This window comes from Oikopleura dioica, chromosome XSR (genome assembly GCF_907165135.1).
Source record: "Oikopleura dioica chromosome XSR, OKI2018_I68_1.0, whole genome shotgun sequence".
In the NCBI taxonomy this organism is placed as follows: domain Eukaryota; kingdom Metazoa; phylum Chordata; class Appendicularia; order Copelata; family Oikopleuridae; genus Oikopleura; species Oikopleura dioica.
In genome coordinates, this window is record NC_137294.1 from 9,720,206 (window position 1) to 9,738,161 (window position 17,956).

Sequence of the window (17,956 nt, forward strand, 5' to 3'; positions counted from 1 at the left end):
TAAATAAAATTAGAAAATGTTAAGACCTATAAGTAGGATACTATCACACAAAACGTACAGGATGAGTGCAACCGAGCAAGAAAGAATAATGCAGCTGGTAAAACGCATTCTTCCTGACGGAAACGGAATCAACAAAGCCGAGCTCGATGAACTTACCGAAAAGCTCAAAAGCATCACTCCTTCTCCAGGAGCAGGTGAGAATCTGACTCCTTTCAATAAGTAAATTCTATTCTAAAGAAGGGAAGCCGAAGAAAGCTAAGAAATCGAAGTTGGTGCTCAAAAATGCGAAGGGAACAATTGACCAAGGCCCTGCCGAAATGGCTGTTCGCGAAGAACTTTTCGACAAAATCAAAGCTGTATTCAAAACTCACGGAGCTGAAACGATTGATACGCCTGTATTCGAACTGACGGATATTTTAACGAACAAATACGGCGAGGACTCGAAGCTGATCTATAATGTTGCTAAACCTGAAGGCTCTGACGAGTCACTTTCTCTTAGGTAATATCGGGACACGCTTTTCCTCTCGCTCAGTATTGAAATTTTAGATACGACCTGACAGTTCCTTTTGCCCGCTTTGTAGCACAGAACAAAATCCAGAACATAAAACGATACCACATCGCCAAAGTCTATCGACGAGATCAGCCTTACATGACTAAAGGTGACTTTATCAGTCGGGTTTGAACTGGAAATGACTCGATTTCAGGGCGATATCGAGAGTTCTATCAATGTGATTTTGATATTGCTGGCTCAAATTATGCACCGATGTTCCCTGATGCCGAATGCGTGAAAATCGCGACAGAGATAATCGACTCCCTCGATATTGGAAAATACACAATCAAAGTAAGAACATGAATTTACGGCAACTCACTTGACTTAATTCTTGTTCTAGCTCAACGATAGAAGAATTCTTGATGGAATATTCGCGGCGTGTGGCTGCCCAGACGAGCTTTTCCGAGCCGCATGCGCGGAAGTTGATAAACTCGATAAACTGCCCTGGACAGCGCCAGATAACGAAGTCAGTGTTCGATGTGGAATGATAAAAAAAGGTGTGAGAGTTCTATCAGACCTTATTTTCTTACTTGTTTTCGCGAAGGTCTAACAGAAGAATGTGCTGACAAGATCGGCCAGTTTGTTCAACGATCTGGTGGCCAAGATCTCGTGAAGGTAAATTGTCTTGGTTTTTGGGGTTTTATTAATTGAAATATTTTAGGAGTTATTGGCTGATCCAGTTCTTGGTGCTAATAAATCGGCGACAGAAGGCTTGAAGGAAATGTCTGTGCTGTTGGAATATCTCGAAGCTTGGAAGATCATGGACAAAGTGTCATTCGATCTCTCATTAGCGCGTGGTCTCGACTACTACACTGGAGTCATCTACGAGATTGTCATGACGCCTAGCGAAGAGGACATCAAGACTGCGGAAGTAGGAACCACGGTGGGTGTGGGCTCTGTCGCCGCTGGCGGACGATACGACGGTCTTGTTGGCTCTCTTGTCGGTGGAAAAGGTAAACTTCGAAAGCCTCTTTGCTCGCGCATTACAGATTTTAGGAAAATCAAACGTCCCATGTGTTGGAATAAGTTTTGGAGTGGAAAGATTGTACACGCTACTAAAACGAAAGAAAGACGCTTCGTCTATCAGAACTACTGCGACGCAAGTTTTTGTCATGTCTGGTCAAAAGAATATGCTCAAAGAGAGAGCAGCTATTCTCAACGATCTCTGGGAAGCAGGCATTCCCGCGGAGACGAGTTACAAGGTAAGAATTTTATCAAACTTGCTCGTTCAGTAATTTTTAGCCAAATCCAAAACTTTTGAACGATCTGCAATCTTGTGAGTCCAGGAATATTCCATGGGGAATCGTATTTGGAGAAAGAGAAATCGAAGAAGGAATAGTTTTGCTGCGAAGCATCACATCGCGCGAGGAAGAAAAAGTTGCAAGAAGCGATTTAGTCAAAATTTTGAAAGAGAAGCTCGCTGTATGAGCTCTTTGCTTAGGCTAATTTAAATTTCATCCTTCATTTTTTCCTTAGTTCTTGAAAACCTGCTTTATATAAATAATACTAGTTCTAGAATACTAGTACTTCTGTCTGTCCCTGTTTGTAATCATCGGAATAAGAAGTTGGTGGCTCAAGAGTGAGCTTAGAAGGCTCCAGATCTGATATAGCGTATTTTTTACATTATTTAAGATATGAGCACAAGACGAAGCAAGAGAAAGAAAGTAGAACAGGAAGTTGTGGTGAAGGAAGAGCCTGATATCAAAGTAGAAATAAAGGAAGAATTCACAAGTCCAAAGAAAGGCAACGAAAAGGTGCAATCCGAACCAGAAGAAACTGTCGTAAAGACAGAACCAGAAGAAACTGTCGTGAAGACCGAACCAGCTGAAACGGCAGTGAAAAGCGAACCATACGCTTCAGAAGAGTAATTTTTTTCGCTCGTTTTTGAGGCTATATAATTTATAGAGACGAAGATGAGATGACAGACGCGGATAGAGTTGTCCTCAAAATGGTTGACGGTAAACATAAATTCTTGTTATGTTTTTAATCGAGTGTTCAGAAAGGATGAACTTGTTGCTCGAAAGGTTCGAGAAAAGACAGAAAGAAGAACGAAAGAAATTGGAGGCACATTTCGCTAAAAATCTTTTTCCGTGAAACAATACTGCCCCCTTGGAAAATAAAAACTGAGCTGAACATAAATCTAGCCATCTTATTTTCCATTGTGAACTAAGATGGAAGTGCCGATGCCTTTTTCACAGTCAAAATTCCTTTTCCAGTGACCTCTTGCATTCTCAGCCGAATTTACATTCTTGAACAGGATTTCATAAAAATAAGACCGAATCCGCATGCTTGAAAAGTTGGTAGTTCATCGCGGTCCAAAAATGTTTCGTATTTTTTTCGTATTTTTCAACATCGAAAAAGTTAACGGAAATCTTGTTTTTGAACACGATGCACCGACAGTTATCGTCATGATCGCAAAACGTGGCCAAGTTCTCATTCGACTCAGCGGCAAAGTTTTTTCACTTTTAAGTTTTTTTTTTGTTTTCTGTTTCTTGCGCTGGTGTCTGGAGATGACAGAAACTCAGAGTCCAGACGATAAATTCCTAAGAGAGGAGCTAGCCTCCAAGAAGCCAGCTACGCTATCTGGATTAGGTAAACTTCGGTAGTCTGATTGTTTTCGTTTCACAAAAAAATGGATTCACTAGCTCTTTGTTTATAGTAGAAACTACATATTAAAATCATATTTATAAGACTGTAACAGATTATTAATTAGCTGGTTGGCTTAATCTTGGCTCCGCAATCTTCAATTTGATGAATGCTGTGATCGGAGCGGGAATTATTAGCCTGGGCTACGCTGCGTCCGTTTTGGGAAGTGCTCAATTTGTCATTTGGTTACTTTTTGTCGTTGTTATTTCCTGCTTCACGATGGACTTAGTTCTCGCTTGCTCTAAGTATACAGGCAAAGGAGTTCCCGCAGAAATTTTATATTTTCGAAAAAAGACGTTAATTCTTAAAAGGCTGTTGGGAGGCGATGCAGGAAGAAAAAAATCACAATGAAGTTCTCATAGAGCCCCGTAAAATTTGCCCTCGAACGCATGAATGCAACCACACTCGGTATACTTTTCCCATCAAGTAAATGTGTTAATTCTTTCAGCTACTTTTCCTATGAAACGTTTGCAGAAAAACTATTCGGAATATACGTCGTTTACTTTGTGAACATCATCATGTTTTTCTACCTCTGCATCGCAATCACCACCTATTTTATAATAATGAAGGTTGGTATCGTCGACAGGTTTCGTTAATAATTTATTGAAAACATATTGACTCCGATATAAATATATTCCGCTTAAAGTTAAAAATATAGATTTCCAGGATAATTTACCCGACATTGTCGAGGGAATTTTAACTCTGAGAGGAATACAAATCGACGAAGCGAAGCACTCTAGCGAATGGTACTTGAACGGGAAAATTCTACTTGGCCTAATGGTCATTGTCATCCAATTACCACTGGCGATGCTGAGACGGATCGACTTCTTGGGTTTCACATCGTTTATAGGTATCTTACTTCGTTAATGTTACTTTTTCATGTTTCTCAGGAATGGCTTGCATGATGTCGTTTGTTGGCCTCGTCATTCAAAAGCAGCCGGAAGCTGCAGCCCTCTGTGGGAACATTACCTACTCAGAGCCTTATCCGACGCCTACTTGCGAGACTGAGCTGTTCACTTTCTCCGTCAATTCCGTTTACGCTATTCCAATGATGCTGTTTTCGGTAAGCCCCAAAAAAGAATTAGAAATGAAATCCTTAGTTCATGTGCCATGGAAACATTCTCTCCATTGTCGCCGAGCTCCGTCCTCTTCCTTCTTGCAAGTCGATCTTTCCATCTATAAAAAGAACTCGCCTCCTCATTATTGGTGCCGTTTCTCCAACTACTATTCTATATATCTTGACAGCTCTCTTTGCATACGCGTCTTATTTTAATAGAACAGAGTCCTTTCTCTTGAAGGAATATGGGTAAGTATTTAATCTTATTCCGCTATGACCACCAATTCTAGTTACTGGCTGAATGGAGATATAATGCTTTTAGCGGCTCGTATATTAGTTACACTATGCATTACATTTTCGGTAAGAACATCATTCGAAATCTGCGTTTTCAAGTCGCTTAGGTTCCGATTCTTCATTATCCCTGCCGCTATTCTTTCTGGAAGTTATTGAATCGCCTTGCCCCTAACACAATCCCTGTTCCTTACGATAATGCGTTTCAAGACACTTGGAACCCTACTTGGTACCGCATGTTCGCGATCATCATTCAAGGCACGATTTATGCACTTGTCTGCATTACTGGTATGCTTAATAATATCTACAGTAGATGACTTTCTATCTTGAGATGACTTCAAATTGGTCCTCAGCCTTGGTGGCGCAATCGCAGGTTCCTGCATCATCCAGATTTTTCCCTCGATGTTCTATCTCAAGGTGAACTATTAAAACAAGGAGGGCTAATAATGTGACTTTATTTAAGATTCACGACTGGAACCATAGAGGAATTTACAATAAATTAGTTTGGCTGATCTTGGGCCTTGGCTGGGTCACGTTCTTCTTCAACACTTCGCTTATAATCATTCAGGTAATTTACAAATTCTGGAGGATCTACCCTGATCTATCCTGTTCAGAGCATCGCCGCTAGAAGTGATGGAGGCGACAACGATTTCTACGACGAGCAAAACAAGGTCGGCTTCGAGGTTATGGGCAGAGGTCTCTCGAACCTGACGGAAGCGATTCTGCCAACGAACTCCACTGCCTGATTCAAAACTCCATTCCGTTTTCAAAGTTCACCTTTTCACAAGTTCATGGATTATTCACTGCCCGCTTTTTATAAACAATTCTTTATATTATTTATTCAATTGTCGATAATTCTTTCTAATATTGAAGAAGCACAGGATTTTTGGCAGAAATGCTTTCCGTTTTAAAACGGTTGATCTAGAAGTGGTATTGAAGGGTATATAGAAGTACTACTACAGAAGTAGATTACAGGTAAACAGGGCCGCTATAAGTCGCCTTCGGGAAATAGCCATGTGAGCTTCGGTAGATCTTCGACTCCAGGAAGGCAAATGTCCAATATCGACTCATCATCTGAAATTTAACTCTGTTAATCAAAATAGAATGTTTCTAGAGTTTGATGTGTTTCTCAGGGTGTTTCCCACTTGCTCTTTTGCTTTTCTCAATTGCTCCCTACATGCAAACAAATATTTTCTAGAGCTCAAAGTGTTTCCCACCTTGTTTCTCACCTTATTTCTCAGCAATAAAAACAAGCAAAATGAAGAATTTCTAGATTTCCTAGCGTTTCCCACCTTGTTTCTCAGGCGTAAAAATTCATTTCTTTTCTATTTTTTGCCCTTAATAATGTAAATTTTTCATAATTACCAGTAATATCCACAGCCATGCGATCGAAGAAAACAGTCTGAGTCCAACTGGATAATGGGGATCCGATAAATTTGGTGGATAGATACATGATCTCTTGCTCCAAGTGCGAGAGTAAATAGTTCGTATCCAATAGATAGCTCTTTTCTGGAAGTTTTGTCCTGACCCAATGCCGCAAATCATCAACTGTTCTCAACGATGGTATTTTCCGCCGGAAAGCAGCCATAGTGTTATTTATCTAAAATTTTGACCATCAATCTTCGATTACTTTTACAAGCACACCCACCTGAGGAGGACCAGTAATGTAGCCATGATTGATGTCCAGATCCTTGAGTCGACTCTTCAAGTTTGAAGTCATTTTTTCAAGCAATCGCTCATCTCCATCGATGAGCAGTTCCGCATATTCGCAGATCTGCCCATTTCGCGCTTTCGCAGCTTCGGGCCTCGACTCTTTACACATGTCATTCCAGTCATACTTATCGTAACGCCAGTGGATGCCCGCGAAGGTTTCTCCGTGAAAAGCATCGCGGAAAAACTCAATAGCTGTTGTCTTTTATGTGTTTACTAAAGATAGGATGAATAAGTAGTCATCTTTAGCTGAAACAAAGATACTTCGTTTGGAAAAAGCGAATCTTTAGAAACTCTGCCTGAATATCATGTGGTCTTCGCACGTAGGGTCCATATTCCTTCCAAAGTTTCATGTAGCGCTCTCTATCTCCAAGGCACTTCTTTCCGATAGCGAGTCCGATACAGTTGGACTCGTGAAGCTCGATTTTCCTTGCGAGATTGTACATATTCCGAGAGAGCTCGTGCGTCGGATGGAAATGAGCTACATTCATTCGATGGGCCACCTTTACTCCCGTCGCAGCGTTGAAATACTTGAATCCCTGGTGTCGCTTTGGGTCGATGTCTCCACACTAATAATTTTTTATCAGGAAAACAAATCACCAGAATCATTTACCTCAATAAGAGTCTCAATGGTCTTTCCACACGCAAGCTCGAACTCGGAATACGGAATGGCCGGATGAAACGAGCGGAGAAGATCAAAATCGACCGTGTGTTCCGGGTTTGTTTCAATCTCAACAGTGTAATCTGTATCAAAGATGGGCACTTTCACTTTCGGAATGTACTTTTCATTGGGATCAGCGTTTTCTCCAGGATTCACAAAGATCTCCATTCTTGGATGTCGATGAAAAGGGGGAATAACTTTTTTGAGGTCAATTCACTGACTTTCTCTAAATTCATGATTTTTAACAATTTTCATTGACCAGAACCTAGTGTCAAGTTCATCATTTTTGCAATGGGGATGGCCTCCTTAAAATGTCGGAACAAGTTATTTGGTCCAACGTCGAAGGGAAGAACAGGCACAAGATATTTGCCAACGATAGACTCCTTGATTCCACCCAGAGTTGGCCGTCGAAATTTTGCGATCGAGTAGTATTGGCGATTTCGATCATTCATCAGTTTTTGAATATCCATATCTTTGAGGAGCTCTTGTTTGCGATTTTCACGGATCGATGTCGCCTCCAAACTCGTGTCCACATACACTCCAATTGTAAGAACTAAAAACTATTTTCATGGACTCAGGCGAAAACTTTACCGGTTAAAGAAAGTGTACTGGCAACGACGACAATGCACAAGTACTTAATGATTCCATTTTCTGTTTCTCTCCTCGGCCTATGTCTTCTCGATAGCTCTCTGCGATGTCTTCTTGACCCCTTTTCAGAGACCATGTTTTATAAAATCAGAACTAAAACGATAGTAGATTCATTTTTCGCTGTTAAGCTTTTCGGATAAGCTGTAGATTTTCCGGACGAGTTTAATGACTCGCAGCGCAAAAATAGCCAAGGGCGCTGTCAACATTTCCTGGCATGTAGTAAATGCACCGTTACTCGGCATTATAACCACTACCTCGATAATTAAAGCGTCGTCAAATGTACCGGGAACTTTCTCATGCTCACTCTTTTTGTCGAGATGCCTCTGATAAATGTATCTTCCATGTCATCTATCGATCAGAGTGCAACAAGTCCAAGAATTACTGGAGTGCAATTACTTTGAATTATGATTCTTCTAATTCTGCGATGAATTTCTAGAAGCGCCCTCCTGTTTTTCTTATTTTCCCTCTTCGTCTCATTCCGCAGCGAATGCTCGGGTCCACCCACAGAAGTTATTATCGTAAGTCTTAAAGAATTCTTCACTACTTTACCATATTTGTAGTGAACATGATGTCGTTGATATCGATTCAAAGTCTGAAAGAGAGACAATCATTTTAAATGATTTCTCAAGTATTTCGAAGCCATTCGAAACTCCTGTCGAAGGAAGTCAATATCTATCGTTACAGGCAACGCAGCGTCGATGAATGAAGGTCTAGCTGACAATCCTGTAACACATTCTATTGTCCAAAAAGGACTGCTTACTCCAAACTTACTCCTGAATAAAATCAATTTCTTTCAAACAACTTTTCGAAGATGCTTTTTTCTTCGCCTGACTCGCGTGGGAAAAAAGAGCCTTCAACAATTCTAGTTTTTTGTTTGCAATTGATCAAGTGTTAGAATTACTCAGATTTATCAGTCAAACGGACATTGTATTCATTTTTACAATCAATATTTACAGATGGAAGATGAATAGTTAACACTCAGGTTTTACCCTTTGCTCATATGGCCAGAGTTCAAATTAAGCTCGAAGACACTGCAAATTCACAGAGTGAAAAGAAATTAGAAAAAAAATCGAGTAAGTCGGGCTTTATGGCTGAGCAAGATTATCATTGAACTCTGGATATAGCGAAACTTTAGGCATGGTGGTTGAGTAGGCCCAGCTGGCGATTCCAGCAAAGCATATCAGTCCACTAGTCATGGCAATAGATGTGATGAAAACAGCTTGATTTGATTCCATAACCGTATTAGCTGCTTTGATACATTTGGGTGGCATACTGACTAAATTCAAAAAGGGATAACATTATGATACAGTTTGTATAAATGGCGAGCTGTTTTGAATTTTCCTGGACCAGTGGCCATCGATAAGACATTCGGCAGTTTGATTGCCGCTGAGAGCACTCCCTTCGCCGCAGTCAAAGTCAAGGGTAAAACCAGCGGGTACTCGTGTTAGCAAGGATTCGTTCATGTGGCTCATTGGACAACATGGACCAGCACATGCAGATTTTGTGCAATAAACATGCTGGCATTTTTTAGCCCTTTCTTCGTTGCCCTCCTGGTAGATAGGAACTATCGTCGGCTGGCGGATTAAATTTTCCTCTTCTTGCACTTCTAATGGCTTACAAGTTTTAGTAAATTATGATCTCTTTTGAAACTAATGATCGAAAACATTCCTGAGAAGTAGTTGTGCTAGTTGTAGATCTTGATGTGAGCTTTGTCTCGCAATTTCTGCCGATATAGCCTGGACTACAGTTACAAATATAGCCAGCTTCTCCGTTCGGAAGATTCGAACAGAAACCAGTCTCACCACAAGGCCGTGTAAAGCAATAATCTTGGTTCTGGCAGAATTCGCCGGAAAATCCCGGTGGACAGGCGCAAGTAATTCCTCCCAAAACTGGAAAGCACTGTCCTCCATTCAGACACTCTCGTCTTCTTGAAATGCAGAAGTTAACTTCTTGCGAACAGTCAGCGCCAGTGTAATTGCTTGTGCATTCACACTCAAATCCAGGCCCATTCAGGTTCACACAAATTCCTGAGTTTGCGCAAGAGTCAGAACTACAGTCGTTGATGTCTTCTTCGCAAAAGGTCCCTGTAAATCCGGGAGGACAGTCGCACGCAAATGCAGCAACCATATCCAAGCATATGCCACCGTTCTCACACTCTACTCCTATACAATCGTCTTGATCTATCTCGCAGAATTCTCCACTGAAACCGGACGGGCATTGACATTCGAATCCATTAATAAGATCGATACAAGTTCCACCATTGCAGTCGATATCTTGACATTCATTTATATCATTTTCGCACAACTGGCCGCTAAACCCTGCGTAGCAACTGCATTGAAAATCGCCAATTCCATCCAAACAGTCTCCATGGTCACTTTAAGGAGGCAAAATAATATAATAGGCTTAACTTGCTTCTCCTAGCACTGAAATGTGTTCAATTACATAATTGCATTACTTTTTTATTGAACAAATATTGCCTTTCCTGCAGGTGATTCCAGAACAATCATCGTTGTTTATCTCACAGTAATCTCCTGAGAAGCCGTCTTCACAATTGCAAGAAAACGAGTTGATACCATCGACACAGACGCCATTATTACAATTAACTTCTGCACATTCATCCACATCAATGGTACAAAACTCTCCTGAATAACCCGGAAAACAATCGCACGTAAACCCTGTTGAATTTCGCTCACAAACACCATTGTTGCAGTCAACACCAGCGCAAGGATCAGCGTTCACCTCACAAAAGAGTCCTGTATATCCTGGCTCGCATTCACACCGGAAAGACTCAATTTGATCGATACAAATCCCATTATTACACTGGACATCGATACAATCATCGATGTTCGTTTCGCAATGCTCACCAGAAAATCCATTGAAACACTCGCACAAGTAAGAGTCAATGCCATCCACGCATACACCGTTATTGCAATCTGCTAGCGCACAATTATCTTCGTTGATGTCACAGAGTGAGCCCGTGAATCCCTCGTTACAAACACATGTAAAGGTGTTTGCTCCATCTATACAAGCACCATTGTTGCAGTCAACTCCCAAACAATCATCGTTATTGATTTGGCAAAACTCTCCGCTAAAGCCAGGGTCACAATTACATTCGAAAGAATCCAGATCGGCTGTAATCAAGATAAAAACGGCAATTGAAAAAATAAATATCCGAGATTTTATCCTTGACTTGGCAAGTTCCGTCATTGCAGTTAATTCCAAAACAATAGTCAATACTTTGATCACATGTATTCCCTGTAAAACCGGGGTCACACTCGCATACAAAGGAGTTGATCCCGTCAGTGCATCTTCCATTGTTGCAATTTACACCAATACAGTCATCGATGTTTTCTTCGCAAAAGCTACCCCTGAATCCGATTGTGCAAATGCATTCAAATCCATCTAAAATTCGCATCAAATATTTTTCATGGAAAATCGTTCTTACCTATCAAGTCCTCACAAACTCCTCCATTTAGACATAATACATCAGCACAGTCATCAGTATTTATGTCACAAAATCTGCCTTCATAACCAGAGAAACACTCGCATGTATAATTGTTAATAGCATCCAAGCATTCTCCAAACTGACATTGATGGAATTCACAATCGTAAATGTTGACTTCGCAAAATTCGCCACTAAAACATTCGAAATTGATAATTCAATTCGGTTAACTCACGAGTAACCAAGGTCGCAGCGGCATTCATAACCCTGCACAAGGTCCACACATCGGCCATTTTGGCAGCTATGACCGACGCAGTCGTCGATATTGATTTCGCAGGCTGTTCCTGTGAATCCTGGAAAGCAGTCGCAGTAGCCACCATCATTACAATCTCCATTTTGGCAGTAATTCGGAAATTGTTCACAGAATGTTTTTTCTACTTCGCAGAACTCGCCTTTATATGTATGAGGACAGATGCATGTGGCCATGTTGTCTGTTATAGGCTTTATAAAATGTTTTACGTAGATCCTATTTTAGCTATTATCTAAAAACCTTTTCTTCTGTCACACAACGACCACCATTTTGGCAAGAATTGTCGGAACAAGGGTCCGCAATTACCTTATCCAGTCTTATTCTAAAACCACTTCGTAAATTGTCGTCGTTGGTGCCAACACTTCCATCAGAAAGGAATTCGATTTCAATGGGCCCCGTAAAAGCCATTTCGTTTTGCCAAGATTCAGGGGTAGTTGACCCTCCTCTGTCGCCGCAATATGCGTTTCCATTTATGAAAATACCGTCATAACCGCAGTCATCAGAATACTCGATGTTTATATGCTCGAACAGAACACGAATTGGCACTCCTTGCTCACCGAATTTCCAGCGGCAGCTAAAACAAATTTATGTTCATTCCAATACATGAAGTCGAATTAACTCTAAATCTGACGGGTAGGCCCATTCGTCTTCGTATTCAAGCTCAATAATTGCCGAATTGCCTTCGATCTCTTTCGGGTACTCCCACTCATTATTTCCATAAAGTAGTCCTTCCGGGTCTATGCACTGCAATCTAACGCCCTCAATCAGAAAAACAAGGAATATGCCTGTTTTTGAAAAAATCCGAGAAATTCTTTTTGGCATTTTGAATTCTTGCGCGTCTTTGTCGCAAGTGGCTCATCGAGTCTTTTGATTTTGCCACTTTTTGTTCGGATTTTTCGCTTTTAATTCTCTTTCATTCCACTTATCTGACATCTTCAAGCATTTTCCCAAACACAACACATTACAGAACTTTCGAACATAACATTCGGAGACGAGATTTTAGCAATAAGTTCGAACTCGTATCTATTGTAAAGCATAACCATACTTTTTGGTAGATCAAAGCTTTGCAAGTTTGTGGCCCTTAAAAGGGCCTGTTTTTTAAACGTCAAGTAAAAAATTTACTTAGACGCGGTGTACTTGGTGACAGCCTTAGTACCTTCAGAGAGGGCGTGCTTGGCAAGCTCTCCGGGGAAGAGGAGTCGACAAGCAGTCTGGATCTCCCGGGAGGAGATCGTCGACTTTTTGTTGATCTTGGCGAGGCGGGAAGCTTCACAACCGACACGGTCAAAGATGTCGCACACGAACGAATTCATGATCGACATGGCTTTGGAGGAGATTCCTTGGTCGGGGTGGACCTGCTTCAGCACCTTGTAGATGTAGGTCTGGAAGGACTCCTTTCGGGCCTTTCGGTACTTGCGGGCGGCGGCGGCGGCGGGCTTGGCGGGAGTTTTGGCCATTTTGGTGTTTTCGACTTTTTTCAATTGTCGGACTGTGAAGATCTCGCTCAAACGCGGCTTTATATACAGATTGCTGGGAAGGACCCGCCTACGCACCTCTAGAAAGTTTCTGGCGAAGATTTGTTTTTCTCTCTGCGCTTTCCAGAGATTCTGCGCGTTGGTCGTTGTTGTTTTTCTCTTTTTTGCGAAAAAAGTTTCTAGAGCGGGCTGTTGTTCTTCCCACCGGTGCCTATATAAAGGGCCCGAGAAGGCGGGGCTGCTCATTCTCACTTTTGACTCTGAAAGTGCAAGACATGTCCGGACGAAAATCCCTCAACAAGAAGACCAAGGCTGGCAAGAAGAGCCGCTCCGCCCGCGCTGGACTTGCGTTCCCCGTCGGCCGAGTGCACCGAATGCTTCGCAACGGCAACTGGGCTGATCGAATCGGCGCCGGTGCTCCAGTCTACTTGGCCGCCGTCCTCGAGTACCTCACCGCCGAGGTCGTCGAGCTGGCTGGCAACGCTGCCCGGGACAACAAGAAGAGCCGAATCAACCCCCGACACATCCAGCTCGCCGTCAGAAACGACGAAGAGCTGCAGCGACTCTGCGGCGGAGTCACCATCGCTCAGGGTGGTGTCCTCCCCCACATCAACCCTGTCCTTCTTCCCAAGAAGAAGAACTAAGGACGTCTTTTAGACGCTTCTTCAAAACCGGCCCTTTTAAGGGCCACAAACAAATTAACTCTAGAAATCTTATCTAGAAAAATTTCTATGCGTTGCATCTTCCATTATTCTTCCATTCATTATTGAAAAATTCTCTAAATGGAATTATGCTGCTAAAGTTATGCACCTAAGTCAGCTGACTTGACGATAAATGTTCTTGTGACAAAACAACAAACTGAAACTCACATTTAACTATTATAAATTATAATTTATTAAAAATCACATTCTAATGAGAGAACAGAAGAGGTACGCGATCATTATAAGCTAGATTTGCAGTATCGTGGCAATACTGTCGTCATTAAATATTACCATACAGCATCGATGGCAGCTTCGTGGTCGGGCTCTTCATCAGAGGAATCTTCAGTTGGCGCTTCCGGAGAATCTTTCGGCAAAATTGTAACATTGACTACAATATAGGCGACTCGAACTTGCCGTTTCAACTTCATTTCAATCTTCCCGTTCTCAGCAATCTTCGTCTTTGTCGTCCCAACAACGTAATCGTAGTACCACCAGTATTCATTTGCTTCGGCTTTGATTTTTGGACCACCGTCTAAAATATTATACACATGCATAGTAAACAGAAGTCTTCACCGATTTTTTCGAGGGAAAAGTGATGAAATCCATCGCCAAGGAGTTCATCAGAATCCAAGTCAATACAAGAGCCCACAAATTTAACTCGCCATCCTGAGGCTTCAATATCTTTGTTGTATTCGCAAAGCCGTTTTTCATTTTTGGTAATTATCGGCCTGTTTATAGGGGTATTTGGTGGGAAAGTCATTTTAATGTAAGATCCATTCGAGTGAAACTTTTGCGAGGTTATTTTATTTATATAGCTTTTAACTGAAGTTGAAAAAAATAAAGAAAGTCAAAATTATTGAATCTCGATCCTTAAAATTTACTTTTTTTGCGCCCAACTCGAGCAGTTTCAGCACATTCTTGATGTCATCGTCTTCAAAATCGTCGCGACCATCCTCATTTTTGCCTGGCCAACCTTCGTCTCCTTCATAGTGACCTGCTCCTAACTCTGGCCCTAGTTTCTTTGTCCAGTATCGCAGACGATTCTTTCGGTTTCTTTCAGCTCTTTTCTCTTCCTCCATTCTAAAAAAGGAGTTAATTATTTTGTTTCTTTCTAATTGATCAGCTGATGAAATAGAGGGAGGATATATTATTTGTAATATATTATTTATGAATATTAAATAACCTTTTGATTTCATTTTCTTCCCCTTCTTCAAATTTTCTTTTCATTTGAAGACCGTTCAAATTATCTCGAGTTTTTTTTTTGCTCCTTTTATCTCAATCAGGAAAACTGCCGTCACCGCCGTTAAAAATTTTTGAATCAATAGCAAGAACGAACCGATGCTCAGTCAGCGATAAGCTTATTATTTTCTTCAAGATCAGATTTGCTAGTTCGCTCAATTTATTTTCTCTAGAAATTTGTTGTTTTGAAAGCAGGGTTGTCTCCCACACCGCACGAACACTGACATAAATACGCTAGAAGACTGCGGCAGTCCACTACTCACAAACAACAAACTTTGTGAACAACCGAAAATGTCTGGACGAGGAGCAGGAGGCAAAGGTCTTGGCAAGGGCGGCGCCAAGCGTCACCGCAAGATCATGCGAGACAACATCCAGGGCATCACCAAGCCCGCCATCCGACGACTTGCTCGACGAGGCGGTGTCAAGCGCATCTCCGGACTGATCTACGAGGAGACCCGAGGTGTCCTCAAGGTCTTCCTCAACAACGTGATCCGCGACTCCGTCACTTACACCGAGCACGCTAAGCGCAAGACCGTCACCGCTCTCGACGTCGTCTACGCTCTCAAGCGACAGGGCCGAACCCTCTACGGATTCGGTGGATAAATCATCCTTTCCCGCTTTCGAAAAACCGGCCCTTTTAAGGGCCACAAATCCCAACAGCAATTGCATTTGTAGTTGCTCACATGGAAATTCCATATCATTTGCAAATCATGATATATGATTCATATGATATGAATCATATGATTATATGATATGATAGGTCGATGAGCTATCTTTTTAATACGAATCAATGACTAAGGATTAGCAGCCCGCCAGAAATAGAACGCGGCAGGAGGGCCTAGTCAACAGAGGCAGAGATTCCCAGGGAGCAGCGGAAGGTGTCAAAGGCGCTCGCGAGCACTGGTTTCAACCGGTTGCTGCAAAATCACGCAGGTTCATTCCAAAAGGTTATAGACTATAACTTAAAGCCTGAAGCTAAGACCTATTTTGAGAAAATTATATTCAGAGACTTTCCATCTGATCTGTCCAATAAGCTTTCGACTTATTCTCATCACAGACAAGCCTTCCGGAAAAAAAACTTTTTTTTTTTGTCGATGAAGCTTAGGTCCCGAAAAATCGATGCTGATGGAGCATCGACATCAGCTCCAAAGATAGCAAGAATGGAGTCCTTTGAGAGTATTTTCCCTGGCATGCTGATTTCATATGGAAAATTCGGAAAGTGTGTTGGAACCGAATGCGATGGGTACGATTAAAATTCACAATACCTTGATAGTTTATCAGTGATAACTTATCAGTGATAAGGAATATATTTAATATGAGTTAAATTTATAAATTTAATTAAAAATTAGGACGATGAAAATATATTATTTTTTTTACATAAAATATATGATTTATAGAGTGCCGCTAGGAACTGCAGAAATTCAAGGCAGAAACTTATGCGGAGTCTGTGCAACGGAGGAGTATGGCAGCGACTTCCTTGAAACCGAGGACACTTCTTTTGAACAGTCTGACGCGAAATTCAAATGCCCAGCCTACGGCAAAGAAGGAAGCTGTAACTCAAAGATGGTTTCTATCGATGTTTTTTACTTGGGAACATGTTGCGAGCCAGCTTCAAAAGTGTTTGTTGAAAATAAAAAAGGTATTTCTATTTTTTCATACACCAAACTTGCAAGTTCTTTATAGCCCAAGAAAAACAACTAAAAGTTGTTCATCACTTCTATCGAATTGAGTTCGAAAATGTCCATTGCAGCAAGAACTTTTTCGAGAGTACGAAATGCCAGATGAAGGGCATAGAAGACGAGATACAACGAGACCAAGAGGCCTTGGAAGAAAAGATGAAGAAAGTCGAAGAAGACAAAAAAATTCTTGAAGGGAAGAAGAAGCATCTCGAGAGAATGAACCAAAATCATGAAGCCTCAAAGAGACAGTTGATCAAAAACGAGAATGTAAAGAATGATGTCCTCAAGCGACTCAAACAACTTTCATATCAATATCATTCAGTCGCCACCAAGCTCTCTCTCGATGAAGATGTTGAAGCAAAAGGTATATAAGTTTCTGATCCCTATGTCATCGATCATTTAGAGAACAGGAAAGACTTCGAATATTGCAAAGCTTGCGGCGAGAATTATAATGAGACAGATCGCCGAAAGTCATTCTTGCCGACGTGCGGCCATGTCGCTTGCCTGAAATGTTTTGAAGAGGACGCCTGCGAACAGGATGATTATCCATTCTGTCCCATGAATTGGGTCAAGGATTGTGACAATCAATACTACTTGCATGAGGTCCGACGATTATACGAATAGTTTTAAAGCCTGTCAAAAATTACTATCACTAGTTTAACTGCTACCTGCTTTTGAAAAACTTGAAAAAACTTGCTAAAATAAACCGACGATCACAATTAACTCCGATAAAACGTCTTCATCAACTTGATTCTAATCAAAAGAGCTTCTTACTACTGGCAAAAGACAGACATTGTCTTGAAGACTGTTATTAGCAGAAGTTCTATTAGCCCGCGCGTAAATCCTAGCGCTGAGTACCGACATATCAAAGGCCCCCAAGTGCTAAAGTGATATGTCGCGGAATCTGTTTAAGCGGCGATTGTTTCGATTTCAGTCAGTAATAATCCAAAAATCCTCGAACAAATCATTCTATGTTTTTTTGATCAGCATCCGCGTGTTAACACTTCCATCTGCGAGTACACCACTAAAGCAATTACCCCAGCAATTTTATACCCTACCTCATTCGACTGGATAAATTAAGCGCTTCCGAAATTCAATCGACCAAGTTTCCAGTGTTCTGGAGACGCAGTAGAGCGTTTTCCTTACTTTATTAAGATTGTGTTACCTTTTGTTATCAGTAGACACGATAAAGTTATCGCCGAAAACTTATCGCCAAGAAAACATTCAAATTGTACCACAACTCTTCGATTAAGATAAAAGAAAAAAATAAAATAGAAATAAAATAGAAAGGATTCGAATAATCAATTTAAAGTCAAATTATTCTAGGAAAAATTAATTTCTTGCTTCAATCAAGGGCAAAAATGCCTTTGTTTTGCACTCTATAAAACTCTATTTTTAACAAGGATTCGTAATCGGTAACGATTTTCTTTCCCTTGAACAAATAAGGAAACCCGAAAAGATTTCCGAAAAATCCAAAGATTCCACTTAGACTCCAAGTCTTATAAAGTATCCGGTATATATATAATTAGCTAATTTTGCCTTTCTAG

The 17,956-nt window shown here is 41.1% G+C and overlaps 8 protein-coding genes and 1 pseudogene across 10 annotated transcripts; 6 read left to right on the forward strand and 3 right to left on the reverse strand.

The window, feature by feature from the left end:
- Window positions 1–17: 17 nt before the first annotated feature.
- LOC145707572 (histidine--tRNA ligase, cytoplasmic-like) lies at window positions 18–2,155 on the forward strand. Its single transcript, XM_081785121.1, has 9 exons — window positions 18–194; window positions 238–499; window positions 547–659; window positions 705–841; window positions 891–1,047; window positions 1,095–1,165; window positions 1,212–1,503; window positions 1,547–1,752; window positions 1,793–2,155. The coding sequence occupies exons 1-9, from the start codon at window positions 62–64 to the stop codon at window positions 1,976–1,978; spliced, it is 1,557 nt and encodes a 518-aa protein (XP_081641247.1). The 5' UTR covers window positions 18–61; the 3' UTR covers window positions 1,979–2,155.
- On the forward strand, window positions 2,149–2,684 carry LOC145707579 (uncharacterized). The gene is made up of 3 exons (XM_081785129.1): window positions 2,149–2,414; window positions 2,456–2,508; window positions 2,550–2,684. Exons 1-3 carry the CDS (start codon window positions 2,185–2,187, stop codon window positions 2,642–2,644), a joined length of 378 nt encoding a protein of 125 aa, XP_081641255.1. The 5' UTR covers window positions 2,149–2,184; the 3' UTR covers window positions 2,645–2,684.
- A 297-nt stretch (window positions 2,685–2,981) lies between these two features.
- Window positions 2,982–5,625, forward strand: LOC145707788 (solute carrier family 38 member 6-like). Its single transcript, XM_081785364.1, has 12 exons — window positions 2,982–3,142; window positions 3,264–3,449; window positions 3,508–3,604; window positions 3,645–3,765; window positions 3,863–4,046; window positions 4,087–4,259; window positions 4,297–4,502; window positions 4,544–4,613; window positions 4,655–4,832; window positions 4,876–4,961; window positions 5,008–5,112; window positions 5,159–5,625. The coding sequence occupies exons 1-12, from the start codon at window positions 3,061–3,063 to the stop codon at window positions 5,288–5,290; spliced, it is 1,620 nt and encodes a 539-aa protein (XP_081641490.1). The 5' UTR covers window positions 2,982–3,060; the 3' UTR covers window positions 5,291–5,625.
- On the reverse strand, window positions 5,390–7,724 carry LOC145707789 (uncharacterized). Its single transcript, XM_081785366.1, has 7 exons — window positions 7,507–7,724; window positions 7,181–7,468; window positions 6,868–7,112; window positions 6,554–6,823; window positions 6,193–6,456; window positions 5,910–6,144; window positions 5,390–5,618 (listed from the first exon to the last, which is right to left on the reverse strand). The coding sequence occupies exons 1-7, from the start codon at window positions 7,637–7,639 to the stop codon at window positions 5,533–5,535; spliced, it is 1,521 nt and encodes a 506-aa protein (XP_081641492.1). The 5' UTR covers window positions 7,640–7,724; the 3' UTR covers window positions 5,390–5,532.
- A 4,704-nt stretch (window positions 7,725–12,428) lies between these two features.
- Window positions 12,429–12,772, reverse strand: LOC145709227 (late histone H2B.L4 pseudogene; annotated as a pseudogene).
- A 293-nt stretch (window positions 12,773–13,065) lies between these two features.
- Window positions 13,066–13,462, forward strand: LOC145710404 (histone H2A type 1-like). Its single transcript, XM_081788154.1, has one exon. It carries the CDS (start codon window positions 13,066–13,068, stop codon window positions 13,432–13,434), a length of 369 nt encoding a protein of 122 aa, XP_081644280.1. The 3' UTR covers window positions 13,435–13,462.
- A 216-nt stretch (window positions 13,463–13,678) lies between these two features.
- On the reverse strand, window positions 13,679–14,275 carry LOC145708686 (uncharacterized). The gene is made up of 2 exons (XM_081786383.1): window positions 14,065–14,275; window positions 13,679–14,023 (listed from the first exon to the last, which is right to left on the reverse strand). Exons 1-2 carry the CDS (start codon window positions 14,249–14,251, stop codon window positions 13,779–13,781), a joined length of 432 nt encoding a protein of 143 aa, XP_081642509.1. The 5' UTR covers window positions 14,252–14,275; the 3' UTR covers window positions 13,679–13,778.
- Window positions 14,276–15,021: 746 nt separating this feature from the next.
- LOC145706921 (histone H4-like) lies at window positions 15,022–15,340 on the forward strand. Its single transcript, XM_081784378.1, has one exon. It carries the CDS (start codon window positions 15,022–15,024, stop codon window positions 15,331–15,333), a length of 312 nt encoding a protein of 103 aa, XP_081640504.1. The 3' UTR covers window positions 15,334–15,340.
- Window positions 15,341–15,524: 184 nt separating this feature from the next.
- Window positions 15,525–17,125, forward strand: LOC145707813 (uncharacterized). Of its 3 annotated transcripts, none has more exons than XM_081785390.1 (5): window positions 15,525–15,663; window positions 15,737–15,973; window positions 16,128–16,369; window positions 16,414–16,773; window positions 16,813–17,125. In XM_081785390.1, the coding sequence occupies exons 2-5, from the start codon at window positions 15,825–15,827 to the stop codon at window positions 17,031–17,033; spliced, it is 972 nt and encodes a 323-aa protein (XP_081641516.1). In that variant the 5' UTR covers window positions 15,525–15,663; window positions 15,737–15,824; the 3' UTR covers window positions 17,034–17,125. The 3 variants fall into 3 exon arrangements, with proteins under 3 accessions (XP_081641516.1, XP_081641515.1, XP_081641517.1); XM_081785389.1 differs by having other exon boundaries at window positions 15,531–15,677; XM_081785391.1 differs by having other exon boundaries at window positions 15,531–15,677; window positions 15,836–15,973.
- Window positions 17,126–17,956: the final 831 nt, after the last annotated feature.